This window comes from Zeus faber, assembly GCF_960531495.2.
Source record: "Zeus faber genome assembly, chromosome: 5".
Taxonomy (NCBI): domain Eukaryota; kingdom Metazoa; phylum Chordata; class Actinopteri; order Zeiformes; family Zeidae; genus Zeus; species Zeus faber.
The window spans coordinates 35,702,057-35,721,972 of NC_137192.1; the positions used below are offsets into that span (position 1 = coordinate 35,702,057).

Consider the following 19,916-nt stretch of genomic DNA (forward strand, 5'->3'; position numbering starts at 1 on the left):
TATAGGTTTACTGGTGCATTGTTAATATTTTTTCTTTATCCATCTATTAATCTATGTTTAAGTCTGTCTGTCTGTCCGTCCGTCCGTCTGTCTGTCTGTCTGTCTGTCTGTCTGTCTGTCTGTCTGTCTGTCTGTCTGTCTGTCTGTCTGTCTGTCTGTCTGTCTGTCCGTCCGTCCGTCCGTCTGTCTGTCTGTCTGTCTGTCAGCTGAAACAGCTCGCCATTCACCGGGACTCGAACGCCGCATCCTTCCCTTTGTTTACTCGACTGTGATTGGTCGCGGCCGGAGCGGTTTTGGCGCCAACGCGCTGCATTGTGGGAGTCGACGCGGAAGTGGTTGTTAGCGTCCAGACGCGGGGCTCTCCCAGGGCTTCATCCGTAGCCGCCGAGCCGCAAACCGCCGTTCGAAACGCGGCTTCTGTAACGCAGAGTTAACGGGGGGCGATGCGGGGAGACGAGTCGCCGGAGTCCGACCCGGGGAGGATGGACGAGAGCTCGGTGCGGAGGAGCCTGGAAGCCCTGTGCCGCGAGCTGAACATGGACCAGGAGACGGCGAGCGAAGCCCTGGAGAGCTTCACCGCCATGTGGAACACCTTCACCCTGGAGGTAGGAACCCGGGGAGAGTTCGTTTGCTGTCCCGGTATTGGACGGATATTCGTCGGCCCGTCCGTGACCGTGACCCGGAGTAGAGTCGTCGCTTCGTTTCCCCCGGAATGAGCTGCTGCTTCACGGACAGCGGCAGCGCTGAGAGCCGCTGGTCTGGTGCTTGTTAGGGACCGTCTACAAGTGACACGACCTCGTTTTCAAAGTGCAATAACTCGGACCACTATACATTTTAAATACAAATTAAATATCCATGTTAATCAAACTTCATTTTATAAAATGAGTACTCCGACCTTACACTTACCAGCTAAACTGATTTAAATGAATGTACATATTCATTGGCACTCTTACAATTTATATTTATAATATTATTGTCCATGTTCCCTATCTCCAAAGTCTCAGATTCCAGCTTCTTAAATGTGAACATTTTCTACTTTCTTTCGTCCTATGTGACACTAAACTGAATATCTTTCGATTTGTGGACAAATCAAGACAATTGTGGACGTCGCCTTGGGCTTTGGGAAACAGTGACATGTTTCAGCATTTTCTGAAATTTTATGGACAAAAGAACAAATGGACTAAAAGCCCATATTTTAACCCGGCTTAATGACCTAACATGCCAATAGAAAATGTGAAAATTGAACCAAACATAGGGGGCCATGAGATGTCAGGGTGGGGAAAATCTTGTAAGAAACGTCTGGAAATGTAGATAATAATTGAACAAATTCCAGAATTTGGCGGCACATTAAACTCATTTTAATGACAGTTCTTAAAGAGGTATTGCATTTGAATTGATGAGGTCTTAGTTTTTTAAACCCGTGTCAACCTGCTAAAAGTAGGAGATTGACACCTTTCCCATTGCCAAGAGCTACAGGAAATACTGTTCCAATAACAGTTAATATTATCATCTAGTTCAAAATTATTATAATCTAGTTACTATCTACTTTATTGAATGAAATACAAATGATTTAACAAGGCCCATTTTTTTAACAAGGACTGAAGAGCCAACACATTCAGTCTTACACTGTATTATTATTATTTAGTGACATGGCATCGCCTGATATGCACTTGGGTCATCTGCTGACCTCACTATGTGAATGATGATGAGATCAGGATCCAGAGGAGTTAATTGACAGGGTTTGTCAACAAGGGTTTTCTTATGGTAATAGTCAACACACATGGAAACAACAGCACTGATTGGAAAATTGCAGTCTAAGTGGTTCTCCCTGACAGGTAATTACCACAAAATTAGAAAGTCTTGCCCTGTATATGCAGGGAAATACTGTTTAACATTTTTTATATGCTTATTAACTCAAATAGATGTTAAATAAATCCTAGAGTCCTTCCTAGACCCGTGCTCAATGGATTTATACATTTTACACCATTGTTTCTTAATCACCCATTTAGAATGGAGAGTTGTCTAAACGGAAATATTCTCTTTCTTAAAGGGACAGTGTCACAGAAATATGAGAAACCATATTGAACCATCACTACATCCTATTGACAGGAAATAAATCCTTGTATTTAATGGATCCAGTATGATTTAGCTGGTTTGTGTGTGTGGTAAGGATTTTATACTTTGCTTTTCTTGTGCTATGACTTCATGCTGTTGTTGTGGTATGGGGTCATGCTGCTGTTGTGGTATGAGGTCATGCTGCTGTTGTGGTATGAAGTCATGCTGCTGTTGTGGTATGAGGTCATGCTGTTATGGTGGTGTGAGGTCATGCTGTTGTAGTGGTGTGAGGTCATGCTGTTATGGTGGTGTGTTGTTATGCTGTTATGGTGGTATGACGTCATGCTGTTATGGTGGTATGACGTCATGCTGTTTTGGTGCAGTGATGTTGTGCTTGTGAGTGAAGGCTGTTCTTTGGGTGTGCTTCCTGTTAATGCCGTTACCGTGGGATACGGCTGTTCCAGTGAGGTAATGCTGTTGTGGTGGCCCTGCAGGGGGAGGTGATCCACTGGCTGGCCTGCTCCCTGTATGCTGCTTGCAGGAAGGGCTCCACTCCCACAGTGGGGAAAGGTCTGATGGAGGGGAACTGCGTCTCCCTCACCAGGATCCTGAGAACCTCCAAACTCAGGTCTGTCGCACATCCACCCACACATCCAATATTACACATCCACCTCCATCCAAAAGCCATGAATATCGGAACATAAACATTTGGTCTTAACAGGCGGTAACAGGCTGTTCCTCAACTCAGCTGATGAAAACGTTGTATTTATTTCAACATTTCTGACATTGGCTCAAATTCCCACGTCTTTTGAATGGAAACATGTGATTGGACGATCCAACATTTTCACAAAATGATCCTTCACATAATAACTGCGACAGCTCGAGGTTCCACTGCCTCCATTTGACAACGCCGGAAGGTGCTGATCCGTGTTGTTGTTGTACTTGCATGCAGCCTCATCCAGTTCTTCTCCAAGATGAGGAAGTGGGCAGAGATGTCCAACCTGCCGCAAGACTTCCGGCTGCGCATGGATCGTCTGGAGCGCAACTTTGAGGTCTCGGCCGTGATCTTCCGCAAGTTCGAGCCCATCTTCATGGACATGTTTCAGAACCCCCAGGGAGCCGAGCCGCCCAGGCAGCCTCGCAGCAGGAAGCACAGGTTCGCGCTTGTCACAATTGACCGATAGAGTGGATGCTTTGGGGCCTCGGCCTCTGATTCTGACCTGTCTCACCAGGCGCCTTCCCTGCCACATCAGTGACGTCTTCAAGTTCTGCTGGACCCTGTTCGTCTACACCAAAGGTAACGCACACATGGCCAGTCAAATGCATAGCAGTTGCCATAGCAGCACTCATCATCAGACGATCAGGGTCCTTGATCAAATCTAATTATGAGAAGCCAGAGGAGTAGCGGCTGTTTACACCAAGGGCTATACATACACCGATCAGCCACAACATTAGAACCAGTGACAGGTGAAGTGAATAACATGGATCATCTGGTTCCATTGGCACCTGTCAAGGGGTAGGATGGATATATATATATATATATATATATATATATATATATATATTAGTGCTCCAAGGAAGGACGACCGGTGAACTGGTGACAGGTCACGGGGCCCAAGGCTCATTGATGCACGTGGGGAGTGAAGTCTAGTCCGTCTGGTTCGATGCCACAGAAGAACTATTGTAGCACAAAGTGTTGAAACAGTGAATGTTGCTGTGATAGAAAGGTGTAGAACACACAGTGCATATGGGAGCTCACAGTGTCCATGCTGACCCCTGTCCACCCCTGAAAGCACCTACAATGGACATGTCAGCATCACAACCGGACCATGGAGCAATGGAAGAAGGTGGAGGTCTGATGAATCACATCATGTGGAAGGTGGGTACGTGTGCATCGTTCACCTGGGGAAGAGATGGCACCAGGATGCATTATGGGAAGAAAACAAGCCGGTGGATGCAGTGTGATGCTCTGTACAATGTTCTGCTGGGAAACCTTGGGTCTTGGCGTTCATGTGGATGTTACTTTGATACGTACCACCTACCTAAACATTCTTTAGGTAGGTCAGAACTGTTTTGGCGGCCCGAGAGGGACCTACACAAATTAGGCAGGTGGTTTTAATGTTGTGGTTTTAATGTTGTGGTTTTAATGTTGTGGCTGGTCGGTGTATATCAGGGGTGTATGTCACAATTCAAAATCGAAAATCACTTAAAATGAGCACACGATTTCTAACTTGAATATCACAGCCAGGTTCACAATTCTCCCTGTATTTTTGTGGGTGATATGGTTCAACATGGTCCCCATATTGGGGCGGTGGAGATCCTCCCGGTAAACAAATGCAGTGTGCGCTGGGGGGTGCGGGCCCCTCCGGAGTCAACTGCGGCTCACCCGGCTCCGAACCCACTTTCAAGAAATCTGGATAAATAATTTTTATGTGTTGGCATTCTTTGTTTTTGTTTTTTTTGGTAAAATGTGAGCGATATATATCAGTAAGAAGATGATGTGAGATCATTTGAGAAGATCTTTTGATTCAAAGATTTGTGCATTTGAGTTTGCTTATTTATAGGTTTAGAAAATACATTATTATTGTGAAGGCAGTTTGTTTTCTGTTGATTTACAAAGTGCAATAAAAAAATTATCTTCCCCAAGATGAATGAAGAATCATGATCACAATGACCGTTTTGTCTTTTTTTTCTTTTGTACCAAGAAGCGACCTGGGAAAACCAACAACGACATTGTGTTTTGTAAGGGTTAATATTTGTAATGTATGTCTTTAATATAAATATTTTTTCAACAATTGTGTGCGTGCACACCAGGTAACTTCCGCATGATCGGGGACGACCTGGTCAACTCCTACCACCTGCTGCTCTGCTGCATGGACCTGGTGTTTGGCAATGCCATGCTGTGTGCCAACAGGAAGGATCTGATCAACCCCTCCTTCAGAGGTGTGTGTGTGTGTGTGTGTGTGTGTGTGTGTGTGTGTGTGTGTGTGTGTGTGTGTGTGTGTGTGTGTGTGTGTGTGTGTGTGTGTGTGTGTGTCATTTTAAACCAATGTTAAATGTCTCAAACACAAGGTGAATTTAGTGTGATTTTATGAGTTGGGTTGAGTAGAAATGAACCGCCCGCCGGAGCTTTCACCTTCCCATGTTCAATGCCAATAAACGGCTGTTCTGCAACATATTTTGTTACTAGTTTTAATTTATGCCACTATTATAGCGGTGTAATGTGGACAAAAAAAGAATTATCGTATGAATAACCAATTATTATTCATACGATAATTAATTGTCAACTAAAATGTCGTGACCGTGAGCGCCCTGCTTGCCGAACAATACAGAAGATGTTATCGTCCAGATCACAGGGAATCTTCGGAGAATCCTCTAATTTCGACGTCACGGTCGTAATTCTACACAATAACAGCACGACTCCCCCCTCCAGGTCTCCCTGCCCCCCACCCGGAGTCCCTCCCCCCTCCGGAAAGACCTCCCTGCGTCCTGGAGCGTCTGTGCGAGCTCCACGACGGCCTGGTGGTGGAGGCCAAAGGCATCAAGCAGCACTACTTCAGACCCTACGTGCACAGGCTGTTCCGGAAGCAGGTGCACGCCCTCCACCTTCCTCCATCCCTCCTTTTCTACCAATGATCCCCTCTGAATAATCTGATAGATGCATGGATATATACAGTAGTAAGTCATTAGAAATGGGGAAAAAAACAATCCAATAAATGACAATAACCCCAACAATACCAATAAACACCTGTATCAACCATTCAAAGTGCATCCAGCAGTAAATACTCTGCTCTGTTCCTCAGATCCTGAAGGGAAACAGCGAGCTGCTGACCGAGCTGCTGGACCCTCACAACTTTATCGACAACAAGTAAGTCCGACAGGGGTCAGAGGTCAAACCCTGTCTTTCTGCCCTCTCTTACTCAATTGTGTTCATAGATGGATACACACTGTACATACACTACTCACAAAAAGTTTGGGGTATTGGGCATTTCGGGTGAAATTTCAGGATGAACCTAAAATGCACTATAACCTTTACAGGTGAACTTCATTTGACCTTCTCTAAACTTTTGAATGCACATGTCCAACTGTTCAATGTTTCAGTACTTTTCCACAACTTGCTGTTCTCTAACAAGGAGCTGAACGGCAAAATTCACAACAGATGTTTGATCCATGAATCCACCAATAAATGTCCTGGTTCAATTAGAGTTGGTATTTAAACAGTCCTCTTCATCATGCTGTTCACATGTTGACATCATGAGACCAAGACCACACCAACAACTGATCAACAGCACCTCGCCTGGCGAGGCTTCAAACAGGATGTTGTCAGAGGGAAGTGGCCACTGAGCTTAGAGTGTCACAGAGTGTCATCAGCAGCTTGCAACAGAGATACAGAGACTGGAAGAGTCACAGAAAGACGTAGAAGTGGACGTCCTTTGGCCACATCCCACACTGATGAGCGCTTCATTGTGAACAGTGCCCTGAGGAACCGCATGATGATGCCACTCAACTCCAGGCACATTTAAGGGAGGTGAGAGGCACCAAGTGTCACGTCAGACCATTCGAAACCGTTGACATCAGCGTGGTCTGCGTGCTGGACCACCTGCAAGGGCACCTGACCACACCACCAGGCACAGGCATCATGGTCTTGCAGGGGCCAGGGAGCGTTGACGCTGGACGAGGGACCAGGGGCCTCAGTGCTGTTCTCTGATGAAAGTGGATTCACGTGGAGTAGAAATGATGGAGACGTCAAGGAGAGCGCTACGCATCAGCCACTGTCACCAGACCAGCCTTTGGTGGTGGTGGTGTTACAGTGTGGGCAGGTGTGTCTGGTCAATACAGAACTGCCCTACACTTTGTGAATGGTACAGTGACAAGCCCATACTACCTGAATGACATCATTCATCCAGCCATTGTGCCCCTGCATGAACAACACAGGCTTCATTTCATCTTCATGGACGACAACGCTCCAGCTCATGGAGGAGGCATCATTAGGGAACGGCTGCTGGAGACTGGGGCACCTTAAATGGAGTGGCCTGCACTTTCTCCAGACCTGAATCCCATAGAAAACCTATGGGACCAGCTGAGTGGCTGTGTAGAGGCTCCTAACTCTGTACCCCACAACCTCAATGAACTGAGGTTGTGGGGTACACAACCTGGCCTGGCCCCCCACTCTTCAAGAAGAGTGGGGGGCCAGGCCTCAGCAGACAATAAGTCGACTTGTGAACAGCTTGAGACGTCCTTGTCAAGCTGTAACTGATGCTTATTGAGACGTTGACATTTGTTGTTGTGGTAAACCCACCACTGTTGTTGGCTTTTGTTTCAGTACATAGTTTGAGATGAGGAAATCACCATTGTATCTTCTACTTAAATGCTCTACTTTCATCATATCATATCACTGGAGCGTCAACTTTTTACATTTTCCATAAATTTCAGCCAAAAGCCAAATATCCCAAACTCTTTGTGAGTGGTGTATACGGGTGGATGGATGGATAGATACATGGATTTATGGATGGACGAATAGAAACAAACATACATGGATGGATGGATATATGGATGGATGAGTCGAAACGTACATACACGGATGGATGGATCATCCATGCATGCATGGATGGATGGATGATACATACTGTACATACATGAATATATAGGTGGATGGATACATGGATGGATGGATACATACATGGATATATACTGTAGATGGATACATGGATTGATGGATGGATATATAGATAGATATATGGATGCATACATACATGGATGGATGATACATACTGTACATACATACACAAATATATAGATGGATAGATGCATGGATGGATGGATACATACATGGATATATATATATAGAAACATGGATTGAATGATGGATGGATGGATGTATATATAGATGGATCGATGGGTGGATGGATATCCCAGGAAGAAGTATGTTGTATATAAAAAAAGAAGCAATATGAAATGAGCCAATTTACTAGAAAGTATTTGGAAATAAACCTAAAAATTGACAATAAACAATAAAATAAATGCCAATAAAAAAAATCTGGCAGTATACAGTCAACCTAAAAATGAACTTAAATAAACCTCCACGTTTACAATAACCCATCAAAAAAGTGTGTGTGTGTGTGTGTGTGTGTGTGTGTGTGTGTGTGTGTGTGTGTGTGTGTGTGTGTGTGTGTGTGTGTGTGTGTGTGTGTGTGTGTGTGTGTGTGTGTGTGTGTGTGTGTGTGTGTGTGTGTGTGTGTCCCAGTAAGGCCGTCAACAGGGAGTATGAGGAGTTTGTTCTGACCGTCGGGGACTTTGACGAGCGTGTTTTCCTCGGAGCCGACGCTGACGAGGAGATCGGAACGCCACGGAAGCTCCCAGAGCCCAGCGCCGGGGTCCAGAGCCCCCTTCTGAACACCGCAGAGAAGGTCTGTCTGCCTGTCCAACTCTCTCTATCCATCTATGTCTGTTGTTCTGTCTGTCGTTTGGGCATTCTCTGTCTATATGTAGTATTTCCACCTGTCTGCCTGTCTATCATTCTGTCTGTTGTTTTAACTGTCTATCCGTCTGTCTGTGTCTGTATCAGTCGTGTTATCTGTCGTTCTATCAACCTATTCTATCTAGTCAATGGAAGCGGTCTCACAAAGTCAAAGTTTAACAGACCAACCCCCGTCTCTCTCTCTCTCTCTCGGTCTCTCTATCTCTCTCTGTCGCCCTCTCTCTGTCTGTCTGTCTCTCTGTCTATCTCTCTCTGTCTCTCTCTGTCTGTCTGTCTGTCTGTCTCTCTCGCTCGCTCTCTGTCTGTCTGTCTCTGTGTGTCTCTCTCTCTCTCTGTCTATCTCTCTCTGTCTGTCTGTCTCTCTCTCTCTCTCTCTCTCTCTCTCTCTCTCTCTCTCTCTCTCTCTGTCTGCCTCTCTCTCTGTCTGTCTCTCTCTCTCTTTGTCTCTCTGTCTCTCTCTCTCTCTCTCTCTCTCTCTCTCTCTGTCTCTCTCTCCAGCCGGTGTCCCTCGCCCCCTCCACCCCTCTCACGGGGCGGGGCTACCTGAAGGAGAAGGACGGGCTGGTGACGCCGGTCTCCGCGGCGACGCAGAGTGTCAGCCGGCTGCAGAGCATGGTGGGGGGCCTGCGCACGGCCCCCAGCGAGCAGCTCCTCGCCATCTTCAGGTGGGTGCCCGTCCCGCTACCCACAATGCACCACGCGCCCCGCGCCGCCCGTCCTCGCTGTGCCTCAGTGCCACGTGGCTGTCGTCCTGCCACAGGTCGTGTTCTAAGGATCCCAGCGAGTCGGTCCTGAGCCGAGTCCGAACTCTGGGCCAGACCTTCAAGGAACACTACACCAGAGAGTCGGAGGACACGCCCGGGTCCCACATAGGTAACACACACACACACACACATTATATTTCAGCCGTTGTGAGGACCACCATTCCTGCTGTAGCTAGAAGGGTGGGGCAAAGAGGTGTTCCACCAGGGGGCGCTGGCGGAGCCAGACTAGGACGGTTTTGAAGGTTGAAAAGCGGCTCTTTGGCTGGTGTTCAAAACAAGCCATTTACTAATTATTCTACACACACACACACATATACATACACACTAAAATACAGTGTACCTGTTGATCAACTGATGGATTTGTGTGCCCATCAGATTACTTCTTTCTTTCTTTGACTTCTCTCTATCATTCTATCACCCCATTACTCTTTCTGACTCACTCCCCCTCTCCCTCTCTCTCTCACTCCTTCCCTCTCTCTCTCCCTCCCTCTCTCTCTCCCTCCCTCTTTCCCTCTCTCCCTCTCTCTCCCCCCCCCCCCCCCCTCTCCCTGTCTCCAGACTTTGCGGAGAACCGCCTGAAGCTGGCAGAGATCCTCTACTACAAGGTTCTGGAGAACGTGATGGTGCAGGAGACCAAGCGGCTCCATGGCAAGGACATGACGGTGCGTCCGCCCTGCTCCAGGCCCCTAGTCCGGGTTCTCGCTTCTCTGGTCCTAGCTTCCCTAGTCAAGATCCTCTGGTCCTCAGTCCCTAGTCCAGGTCCTAGATTCTCTGGTCCTGGGTTCTATAGTCCAGGTCCTAGGTTCTCTGGTCCTGGGTTCGACAGTCCAGGTCCTGGTCCTGGGGTCTCTATAATATGGGGAAAACATCAGATTTTTTAAATCAACATAATCTTTTGGATCATCACTTTAAATATGACGTATGTGCTCTAATGGCAAAATTGTGTGTGTGTGTGTGTGTGTGTGTGTAGGCCCTCCTGGAGCAGGACATGTTCCACTCCTCCCTCATGGCCTGCTGCCTGGAGGTGGTGCTGTTCTCCTACAGCTCCCAGAGAACCTTCCCCTGGATCCTGCCGGTGTTCGACCTGCCGCCCTTCTACTTCTTCAAGGTCGCACACACTAAAAGAGATAATGTACAGCCAGCCCATCATGATCACAAATTAACCCCCGACGCCCACTGCCTTTGTTCAGTGTATCACTGTGAAACAAGGAGAAGTGGTTGTCGTGACTGACAACAGTCGTTATTCAGAAATTACTGAGCGCTGGTTGCTGCTATCGACCAATCAGAATCCAGTATGTAAAGTTTTGTGTGTGTGTGTGTGTGTGTGTGTGTGTGTGTGTGTGTGTGTGTGTGTGTGTGTGTGTGTGTGTGTGTGTGTGTGTGTGTGTGTGTGTGTGTGTGTGTGTGTGTGTGTGTGTGTGTGTGTGTGCAGGTGATCGAGGTGTTCATCCGCTCGGAGGAAGGTCTCTCCAGGGACATGGTGAAGCACCTCAACTCCATCGAGGAGCAAGTCCTGGAGAGCGGAGCTTGGAGGAGGGACTCCGCCCTGTGGAGCGCCCTGCAGGTGGTGGGCGGAGCCGTGCCCACCGTGGAGGAGGTCAGCGCCGTCGCCGTGCACGCACTCCTATTGGGCCGCTCGGGGCGGAGTCACTCTGTGAAGTGTGTACACATACAAATATAGTATGTGTACACACACAAATACAAATATAATATGTATACACATACAAATATAGTATGTATACACACACACAGTAGAACAAAGACATTCACAGAAAATAACATTTTTAAATACTCAAAGGAACTAATTTAATGAAGAAACTGAATTACAACCACAAGTAAAAGCTGTCTGTCTCTCTCACGTCCTCCTTGCTCCTGTCTCTCACGTCCTCCTTGCTTCTGTCTCTCTCTCTCACGTCCTCCTTACCCCTGTCTCCCCCTCTCTCTCCAGGTGAATTTCTCCACCAGTTTGGACACGGGTGGTGCTGGTTCTGGTGTTGCTGTTCCCTCCCACCTCCCCCTGGTGGCGCTCTCCCCCATCCTGCACCCCCGCATCAGAGAGTTCAGGTCGGGTGTCGGCAGCGCACGCAAAGGTGTGTGTGTGTGTGTGTGTGTGTGTGTGTGTGTGTGTGTGTGTGTGTGTGTGTGTGTGTGTGTGTGTGTGTGTGTGTGTGTGTGTGTGTGTGTGTGTGTGTGTGTGTGTGTGTGTGTGTGTAAACCAATGTTTGAAATGTTTCACACGTATTATATATTATGATAATATTAGAATTGTATTGTATATTATAATTGTATTATATATAATAATCATATAATAAAAGTATTAAATAGTATTGTATATTATAATAGTATTATATATTATAATAGTATTGAATGTAATGCCAAAATGAACCCGTGTTATAATATTTGTATTCTATTCTCATTTCCATTTCAATAAAATAACAAGTGTCTTCCTGAGCTGTTTGAGTTATTTTTTGATGTTTGTGAATATAGTGTAAATACTTTAGTGTAAATACTTTAGTGTTTATACTTTGGTTTATACTTTGGTTAGTGTATATACTTAAGTTTTTATGGTGTATATACTTAAGTTCCCCACTGAGCTGCTGTGTAGTAATAGTTAGCATCCTGCTCTTTAACTTGTCTATATTTATTTTCTTCACACTCTCTCTCTCCCTGTCAGACATTCCTCCCTCGCCCCTGTCCGTCCACGACCGCTACAGCTCGCCCGCGGCGGGCAGCGCCAAGCGTCGCCTCTTCGGCGACGACCCCGCCCCTGCGCCGTCGCTGGGGGCGGCTGTCGCCATGAGCCCCCTGTCGTCACCGGGGGCGATGGTCGCCATGAGCCCCCTGTCGTCACCCACCAAGCGGCTGACGTTCACCACCAGCGGAACGCTGAAGATCGTTACGCCGTCCAGCCCCACGCCCGTCCTGACGCTCAACGGGGCCAACGGGCGGCAGCTCAACTTCCCACTACAGGGTGAGAGTGACGTCTTTTATGAGTTACTACTTATTTAACCTTTTACACCCTCAACCCTCAAGAAGAACCATGTCAATGTGGTCATGGGATGGATAGAAGTGTTCCTTCGAGCCCCAGTATACCTGATGGTCGTCCACATCTTGCTTGCGTGGTGCGCGTGCAGAGAGCATTAAAACGTAGATCCACCAGGGGGCGACCACGCCCCAATCCGTGTCCATCACCCCAACATCTTCCAGAGAAGAAGAGATCTGGAGGATGGCGGCTGCCCCGCCCCGTTTCCCCAGCGTCTCCCTGCGTTCCCCTACAGAACGCTGTCAGACCAGTTTCCATGGCAACTTGTAACATCGCATCCATCTCCCGCTGTCCTGGAGGAATATTTATATCGCCGTCAATGCGAGGGATTCGGGACAAGCGGTACAAGCTTCTCTTCAGAACTTTCTGCTGTTGTTGCAGTTCCTTCAGAGTGTGCAGCGACCTGCCTGTCCCGCTGTGCTGCCCCCACAGGTCATGTGTGGAACTGCGCCCTGCGGCGTATTACATGAGGAAATGAAGCTGTGTGACTACCTCCTGTGTGACCACCTGTCGGCTGGGATGCTTTCTAGCCTCACGTGAGGCACTTTGGACAACAGCCTCTGACCAATGAATACATTTAAATGGAGCCTCAGACCACGCCCTGTGTGACCTGCACATGGAAGAAGCGCCTCCTGATGGACAGGGAGGAGCTCCAGCAGCACACCATGCTCTTCCATGTTCCATCTGGGTTTCCTGTGTCAACAGGAAAGGGATTGGTTTTTCGGCGAGTTTGAATGTATGCCTCTACTAATAGAAGTGGTTATTATAGTTTTTTTGTTGCTCAGTGATCATCTTTTGTTCGTTATTTATCAGAACTTTATTTACTCTTTTAGATGGAGACTTTATTCATCCCTGGAGGGAAGTTGCATAGTTTCGACAGCTCACATCAAAACAGTAGGCAAAAAGCAATAAAATAGAAATATATATATATATATATATATAAATAAATATAAGGAGAAGGGCAATATATGGACAAATATGTAAAATAGACCATAAACCTAACAGTCAACTGTACATAATGAAAAGTAGATAAACAATAAAAGGATTAAATGAAAGACCGAAAACATAAAATATCCAAAACAATAGATTTGTGGCTCAAATAAACACATTGTGTGTGTGTGTGTGTGTGTGTGTGTGTGTGTGTGTGTGTGTGTGTGTGTGTGTGTGTGTGTGTGTGTGTGTGTGTGTGTGTGTGTGTGTGTGTGTGTGTGTGTGTGTGTGTTCTCCTATGTTGTGCCGAGAGCTCTGTATCTTGACCTCCAGCGTCCCTTCTCGACACGGAGGGTAATTTAAATCCTGGCTCAGTAAGATGATCAACAACAGGACCGTGATGCGAGTGATACAAACTGAATAAAGTTCAAACAAACTTGGGAAAGTGAGCTGAGGAAATGAAAAAGGTTTGTGTGTCCCCTCAGGTTTGAACACCGACGGCACCGTCACGTTGATCCAGGTGAATCCCAGATCATGTGACTCCTCTGGGCCAATCACAGCACAGATGCTGCTGGCCGCCTCCCCGGGCCGCCCCGCCCCCACGACCTGTGACCCCCAGCAGGGACGCAACACGCGGCCCCGACGCACGGGCTCGCTGGCGCTGTTCTTCAGGAAGGTACGCAGTTTCCGCTCCGCCCGGGCGGGGGGGCGTGGCGGCTCGTGGTTCTACCTGTGGTTCTGGGTCGTAATGTGGTCTGACCTGTGGTTCTAGTTTCCACTCGTGGACGTGCTACGGCCAATGAGAGCAGACACAGGGTGTGTGGGGGGGGGGAGTCGAGAAGGAGCGACACTGTGCACCGGAGCAGCAGCCAAAAACACACCACCATATTTTACTTTTCTTCTCCGGGTTTTTAATATATTTCTGATTCAAATTCTAATTGTATTATTTTTTTACGGCGATCAAGAATCCAATTTAAAAAAAAAAATAATAATAATAATAATAATAATGGGAGCGATATTTTCTACAAATGAGGCAGACGGAAAAACTCTGGATGTATTTAATTTACTCCGTTTCCTGCTGCTTGCTCCCTGCGGAACAGAGCACTCCGGGAGAAAGATCACAGGCTGGTGGCCCGGCCCGGTCCACGAGCCGGCGATTGGGAACCTCTGCACTCGGGGACATGCCATGGGTGGTGGGGGCGGGGGCGGTGAGGTTGATTTCCACGTTCATGCCACGCCCGTGGAGTCAGCGGAGGTGGTGTTCCAACACTCTGCCTGCGGCGCCGTGGAACACGCTGCTCTGGTCACACTGTTACCGGGAAGATTTCTCTCTGATGTGGGTTCACTGTGCAACAAACTGAATTGATTTACTAACGTTGGCAAAACATTTATAATCAATAATTTATTTATCAAACAAATACACAATCAAACGTTATTTCAGCATTTGAATCGTGTAATTAAAAGAAAAAATTAAAATTCTCTTCCAAATTTGTTCCTTTAACCCTCGTGAAAAGTACAGCGAAGTGGCGTCATGTAGTGTGCCCATGGCATAACGTGGTTCTACCTGTGGTTCTAGGTCTACCACCTGGCCAGCGTGCGGCTCAGGGACCTGTGTGTCAAGCTGGACATCTCGTCTGAGCTGCGTGGGAAGATCTGGACGTGTTTCGAGTTCTCTCTGGTTCACTGCAGCGACATGATGAGGGAGAGACACCTGGACCAGCTGCTGCTGTGCAGCATCTACATCATGTCCAAGGTACACACACACACACACACGTACACAGGTACAAACACACACAGGTACACAGGTACACACACGTACACAGGTACAAACACACACACAGGTACAGGTACACACACACAGGTACACACACACACACACACACAGGTACAGGTACACACACACAGGCACACACAGTGGTACACACACACACAGGTACACACACAGTTACATACAGATACACACACAGGTACACACATACAGATACACACACAGGTACACACATACAGATACACACACACACTAGATCCACTGCCGCGTTCTGAATGTTGAATGTTTCTTTATTTTCCTTCTTTTTCTGTTTGATTCTTTCAATTTTTGTCCTTTTTTCTCATTCTTTATTCTTTCTTTTGTTCTTTATTCTTTCTTTTGTTCTTTATTCTTTCTGGTCTTTTCACTCATTTGTTCATTCTTTTGTTCTTTTTTCTCTCTCTTTCTTTTCTGTGTTTACTCTGAAGAAGCTCTTTGTCAAATGTTTTGAAATGATCAGTGCAGCTCTCATCTCTCAGATCACCAAGGAGGAGCACACCTTCCAGGAAATCATGAAGAGCTACCGCAGTCAGCCGCAAGCTAGGAGCCACGTAGGACTCACACACTCACACACTCACACACTCACACACTCACACATACACACACTCACACATACACACACTCACACATACACACACTCACACACATACACACACTCACGCACATACACACGCACACGCACATACACATATACACACGCACATACACACACACACATACACACACGCTCATACACACACGCTCATACACACACGCTCATACACACACGCTCATACACACACGCTCATACACACACGCTCATACACACACACGCTCATACACACACACGCTCATACACACACGCTCATACACACACACACGCTCATACACACACACATGCTCATACACACACACGCTCATACACACACACGCTCATACACACACACGCTCATACACACACACACTCTCATGCACACACACACATGCTCATACACACACACACGCTCATACACACACACACACGCTCATACACACACACACACTCATACACACACACGCTCATACACACACACACGCTCATACACACACACACGCTCATACACACACACACGCTCATACACACACACGCTCATACACACACACACACGCTCATACGCACACACGCTCATACGCACACACACGCTCATACGCACACACACGCTCATACGCACACACACGCTCATACGCACACACACGCTCATACGCACACACACGCTCATACACACACACACGCTCATACACACACACACACGCTCATACACACACACACACGCTCATACACACACACACACGCTCATACACACACACACACGCTCATACACACACGCTCATACACACACGCTCATACACACACACACACGCTCATACACACACACACACGCTCATACACACACGCTCATACACACACGCTCATACACACACGCTCATACACACACACACGCTCATACACACACGCTCATACACACACACACGCTCATACACACACACACACGCTCATACACACACACACGCTCATACACACACACGCTCATACACACACACACGCTCATACACACACACACGCTCATACACACACGCTCATACACACACGCTCATACACACACGCTCATACACACACGCTCATACACACATGCTCATACACACACGCTCACACTCATACACACACACACACGCTCATACACACACACACACACGCTCATACACACACACACACGCTCATACACACACACGTGCTCATACACACACACTCATACACGCACACACGCTCATACACACACACTCATACACACACACACACACACACGCTCATATACACACACACGCTCATACACACACTCATACACGCACACACGCTCATACACACACACTCATACACACACACACACGCTCATATACACACACACGCTCATACACACACACACACACACGCTCATACACACACACACACACGCTCATACACACACACACACACTCACACACACTCATACACACACACACACACACACACACGCTCATACACACACACGTGCTCATACACACACGTGCACATACACACACACTCATACATACACACAACACCCTCATACACACACACGCACGCATCCATACACACACCCAAACACACTCACGAGCTGATCATTATTAAATTGCTTTTGGTGTCTGTCTGTTTCCCCATGGTGTGTGTGTGTGTGTGTGTGTGTGTGTGTGTGTGTGTGTGTGTGTGTGTGTGTGTGTGTGTGTGTGTGCGCAGGTGTACCGCAGTGTGTTGTTGCGACACATCTGTAGAGATCAGGCATCTGATGAGAACATGGAGGTCGACCCTGCATCTGGAGGAGAATGTGAGGACACACACACACACGTACAAATACAGTGTGTGAACACAGTGAAAGAGTAAATATAAACATCAATTGCATCATGTTAGGTCTTCACTTTGAAAATTAAACAATTACAATAAACATAAATGATAAATCCCTCCCATGTTGATGGGATGTTGGATGACCTCATGGGTTGCCACGGTGATCGTGGTCATGTGAACGTTAAAGTTACACTGAAACCACAGTCATTTCTTCTGTTCCGTTGTTTAAAACTTAAACTGAAGAAGAGCAACAAACATGACAACAACGAGTCACCGTCGTCGAAGAGATACTGTACTCATTTCCACGCCGGGGCCCCTGAGTGCCGTCATGTCGCACGGCCCCCTTCACTTCATCAGAGTTTGTCCACTCCCCTCAGCCGCAGAGAAGACCAGTCAGGGCGCGGTGCAAACGGACTCCGACCAATCAGGAGAGGAGGAGCGTGGTGACCTCATCCAGTTCTACAACTCAGTCTACGTCCTGAAGATGGAGGGCTTCGCACACAGATACACAACACACTGCAACAGGGTGAGACACACACACACACACACAATGGGGATACTGGAGAATGTGTAATATGTTTTTTTTTGTGCAGAAAATGGCATTACTTTAATCTGTACTAGATTACTTTACAATTTACTGAAGTGCTTCCTAAAAACATTTAAGTTGGCGGCCATGTTTCAAGGTCTCATGTCACACTATGTATTTATCAATGTATTGATCAGTTTATTATTTATTACTTGTTGGTGGATATCTAGATACTTTATTCATCCTGTATAAAAACACCAGTGAAGGGGCAGCTTCACCCCTCACCTCATGTGGGGAAATGAGCGACTCCATTTTAAAATGATTTTATTTTTTATTTTACAATTACAACTTGACTCATGTTGTAACGCAGTTAGCCACGCCCACACCAAAACAAATCTACGTTTATAAACCTGTGTGTGTGTGTGTGTGTGTGTGTGTGTGTGTGTGTGTGTGTGTGTGTGTGTGTGTGTGTGTGTGTGTGTGTGTGTGTGTGTGTGTGTGTGTGTGTGTGTGTGTGTTTCAGGCTGACGCCCCGCCCCTCTCCCCCTTCCCCACGGTGCGGGCGCAGCCTCTCTCGCCCCGTCGTGTCTCGCAGCGTCACTCCCTCTATGTCTCCCCCCACAAGAGCAGCTCCTCAGGAGGCCTCACGCCAAGCGCCCTCACCTACCGCATCAACGGCAGCCCAGCCAAGGTACACACACACACACACTGCATACACACACACTGCACAAACACACACACTGCATACACACACACACTGCACAGACTGCACACACACACACACTGCACACACTGCATACACACACACACACTGCACACACTGCACACACACCTTTCATGTCTTGTGCTGGGCCATATTAACAAAAATGAAATATCCCAATATATTGATTGACCGGTATGAGTATTTTGGGATGGCTGTGATTTGCTGATCGTCCTTTCTAAGATCATCGGTCATTAGTCACGTGGATGTGACGTGAACAGAAGATTGATTAATAAAGATTGATTAACAATAACCAGCCGGCCCTTATGTAGTGATAATGACATGTCTGTCTGCTCATGACGCACACTCAATAAGACTCACTACCAGTTCAACAGCCTCCACTGAGGAAAACTGTCATGACAACGTAGTGAAATATATCAAATACAAAAACAAAATATTTACTGTCATAACTCATTGGATAAAACCCTAAAGTATTGACTGTTATCGATGTGAGATGAGTGGTGGCGCCGCCAGCTAGCGTTAGCATTAGCATGATGAAAGCAGGAGGAGTGGTTGTTGACCCCCCTCCCCCCCAGGACCTGTCTGACATCAACCAGATGATCCGTCTGGGCAGCGGCAGCGTGAGCCGCAAGAGGGCCTTCACCATGGAGGGCGACGTGATGATGGCGGCGTCCTGCGAGTCGCCCAGCAAGAGGGCGTGTCCGCCGGGCGGGGGCCCCGACGTCCTGCTGAAGAGGCTGCAGGACGTGGTGTCGGAGAGACAGGGCCTGTGAGGGAGACGGCTCTGAGAAGAAAGACGTCTCAAGTGAATTTAGAGGAAGACGGTTGAGTCGAGGTTTGAAGCTCACTTCTACATGGAAACATGGCCGCCAGCACTTGTTATGTAACGGGTTATTACTAAAGTTATGACATCATATCATAACTTATCATACAATGGCTAATAACTTATTATATAATACAATAGGTGTCATGAATATTGTAATAAATTATATAATATAATTGGGTATTACATTATGCAGTAACTTATTATATTATATAATAGGTGTAATGTAATAACGTATTTTATTAAATAACAGGTTATTACATGATGTCATGGATTATTATATTATATACTAAATTATTACAAAATGGGTTGATTCAAGTTTTGATTCTTTTTTTTTTCCCCAAAGAAGAATATTTTAATAATACCAAATTCCAGGAATTCCTTATTTTAACACG

At 46.9% G+C, this 19,916-nt stretch overlaps 1 protein-coding gene across 1 annotated transcript; it reads left to right on the top strand.

Annotated features, from left to right (window-relative positions):
* The first annotated feature begins 408 nt into the window (after positions 1-408).
* rbl1 (retinoblastoma-like 1 (p107)) lies at positions 409-19,671 on the top strand. The gene is made up of 22 exons (XM_080000188.1): positions 409-605; positions 2,550-2,683; positions 3,008-3,211; positions 3,288-3,352; positions 4,870-4,998; positions 5,489-5,646; positions 5,859-5,923; positions 8,300-8,462; positions 9,032-9,198; positions 9,294-9,406; positions 9,856-9,959; positions 10,268-10,405; positions 10,730-10,894; positions 11,246-11,387; positions 11,972-12,268; positions 13,756-13,946; positions 14,847-15,023; positions 15,557-15,628; positions 17,347-17,434; positions 17,829-17,977; positions 18,501-18,668; positions 19,274-19,671. The coding sequence occupies exons 1-22, from the start codon at positions 444-446 to the stop codon at positions 19,469-19,471; spliced, it is 3,249 nt and encodes a 1,082-aa protein (XP_079856314.1). The 5' UTR covers positions 409-443; the 3' UTR covers positions 19,472-19,671.
* The last annotated feature ends 245 nt before the right edge of the window (positions 19,672-19,916 follow it).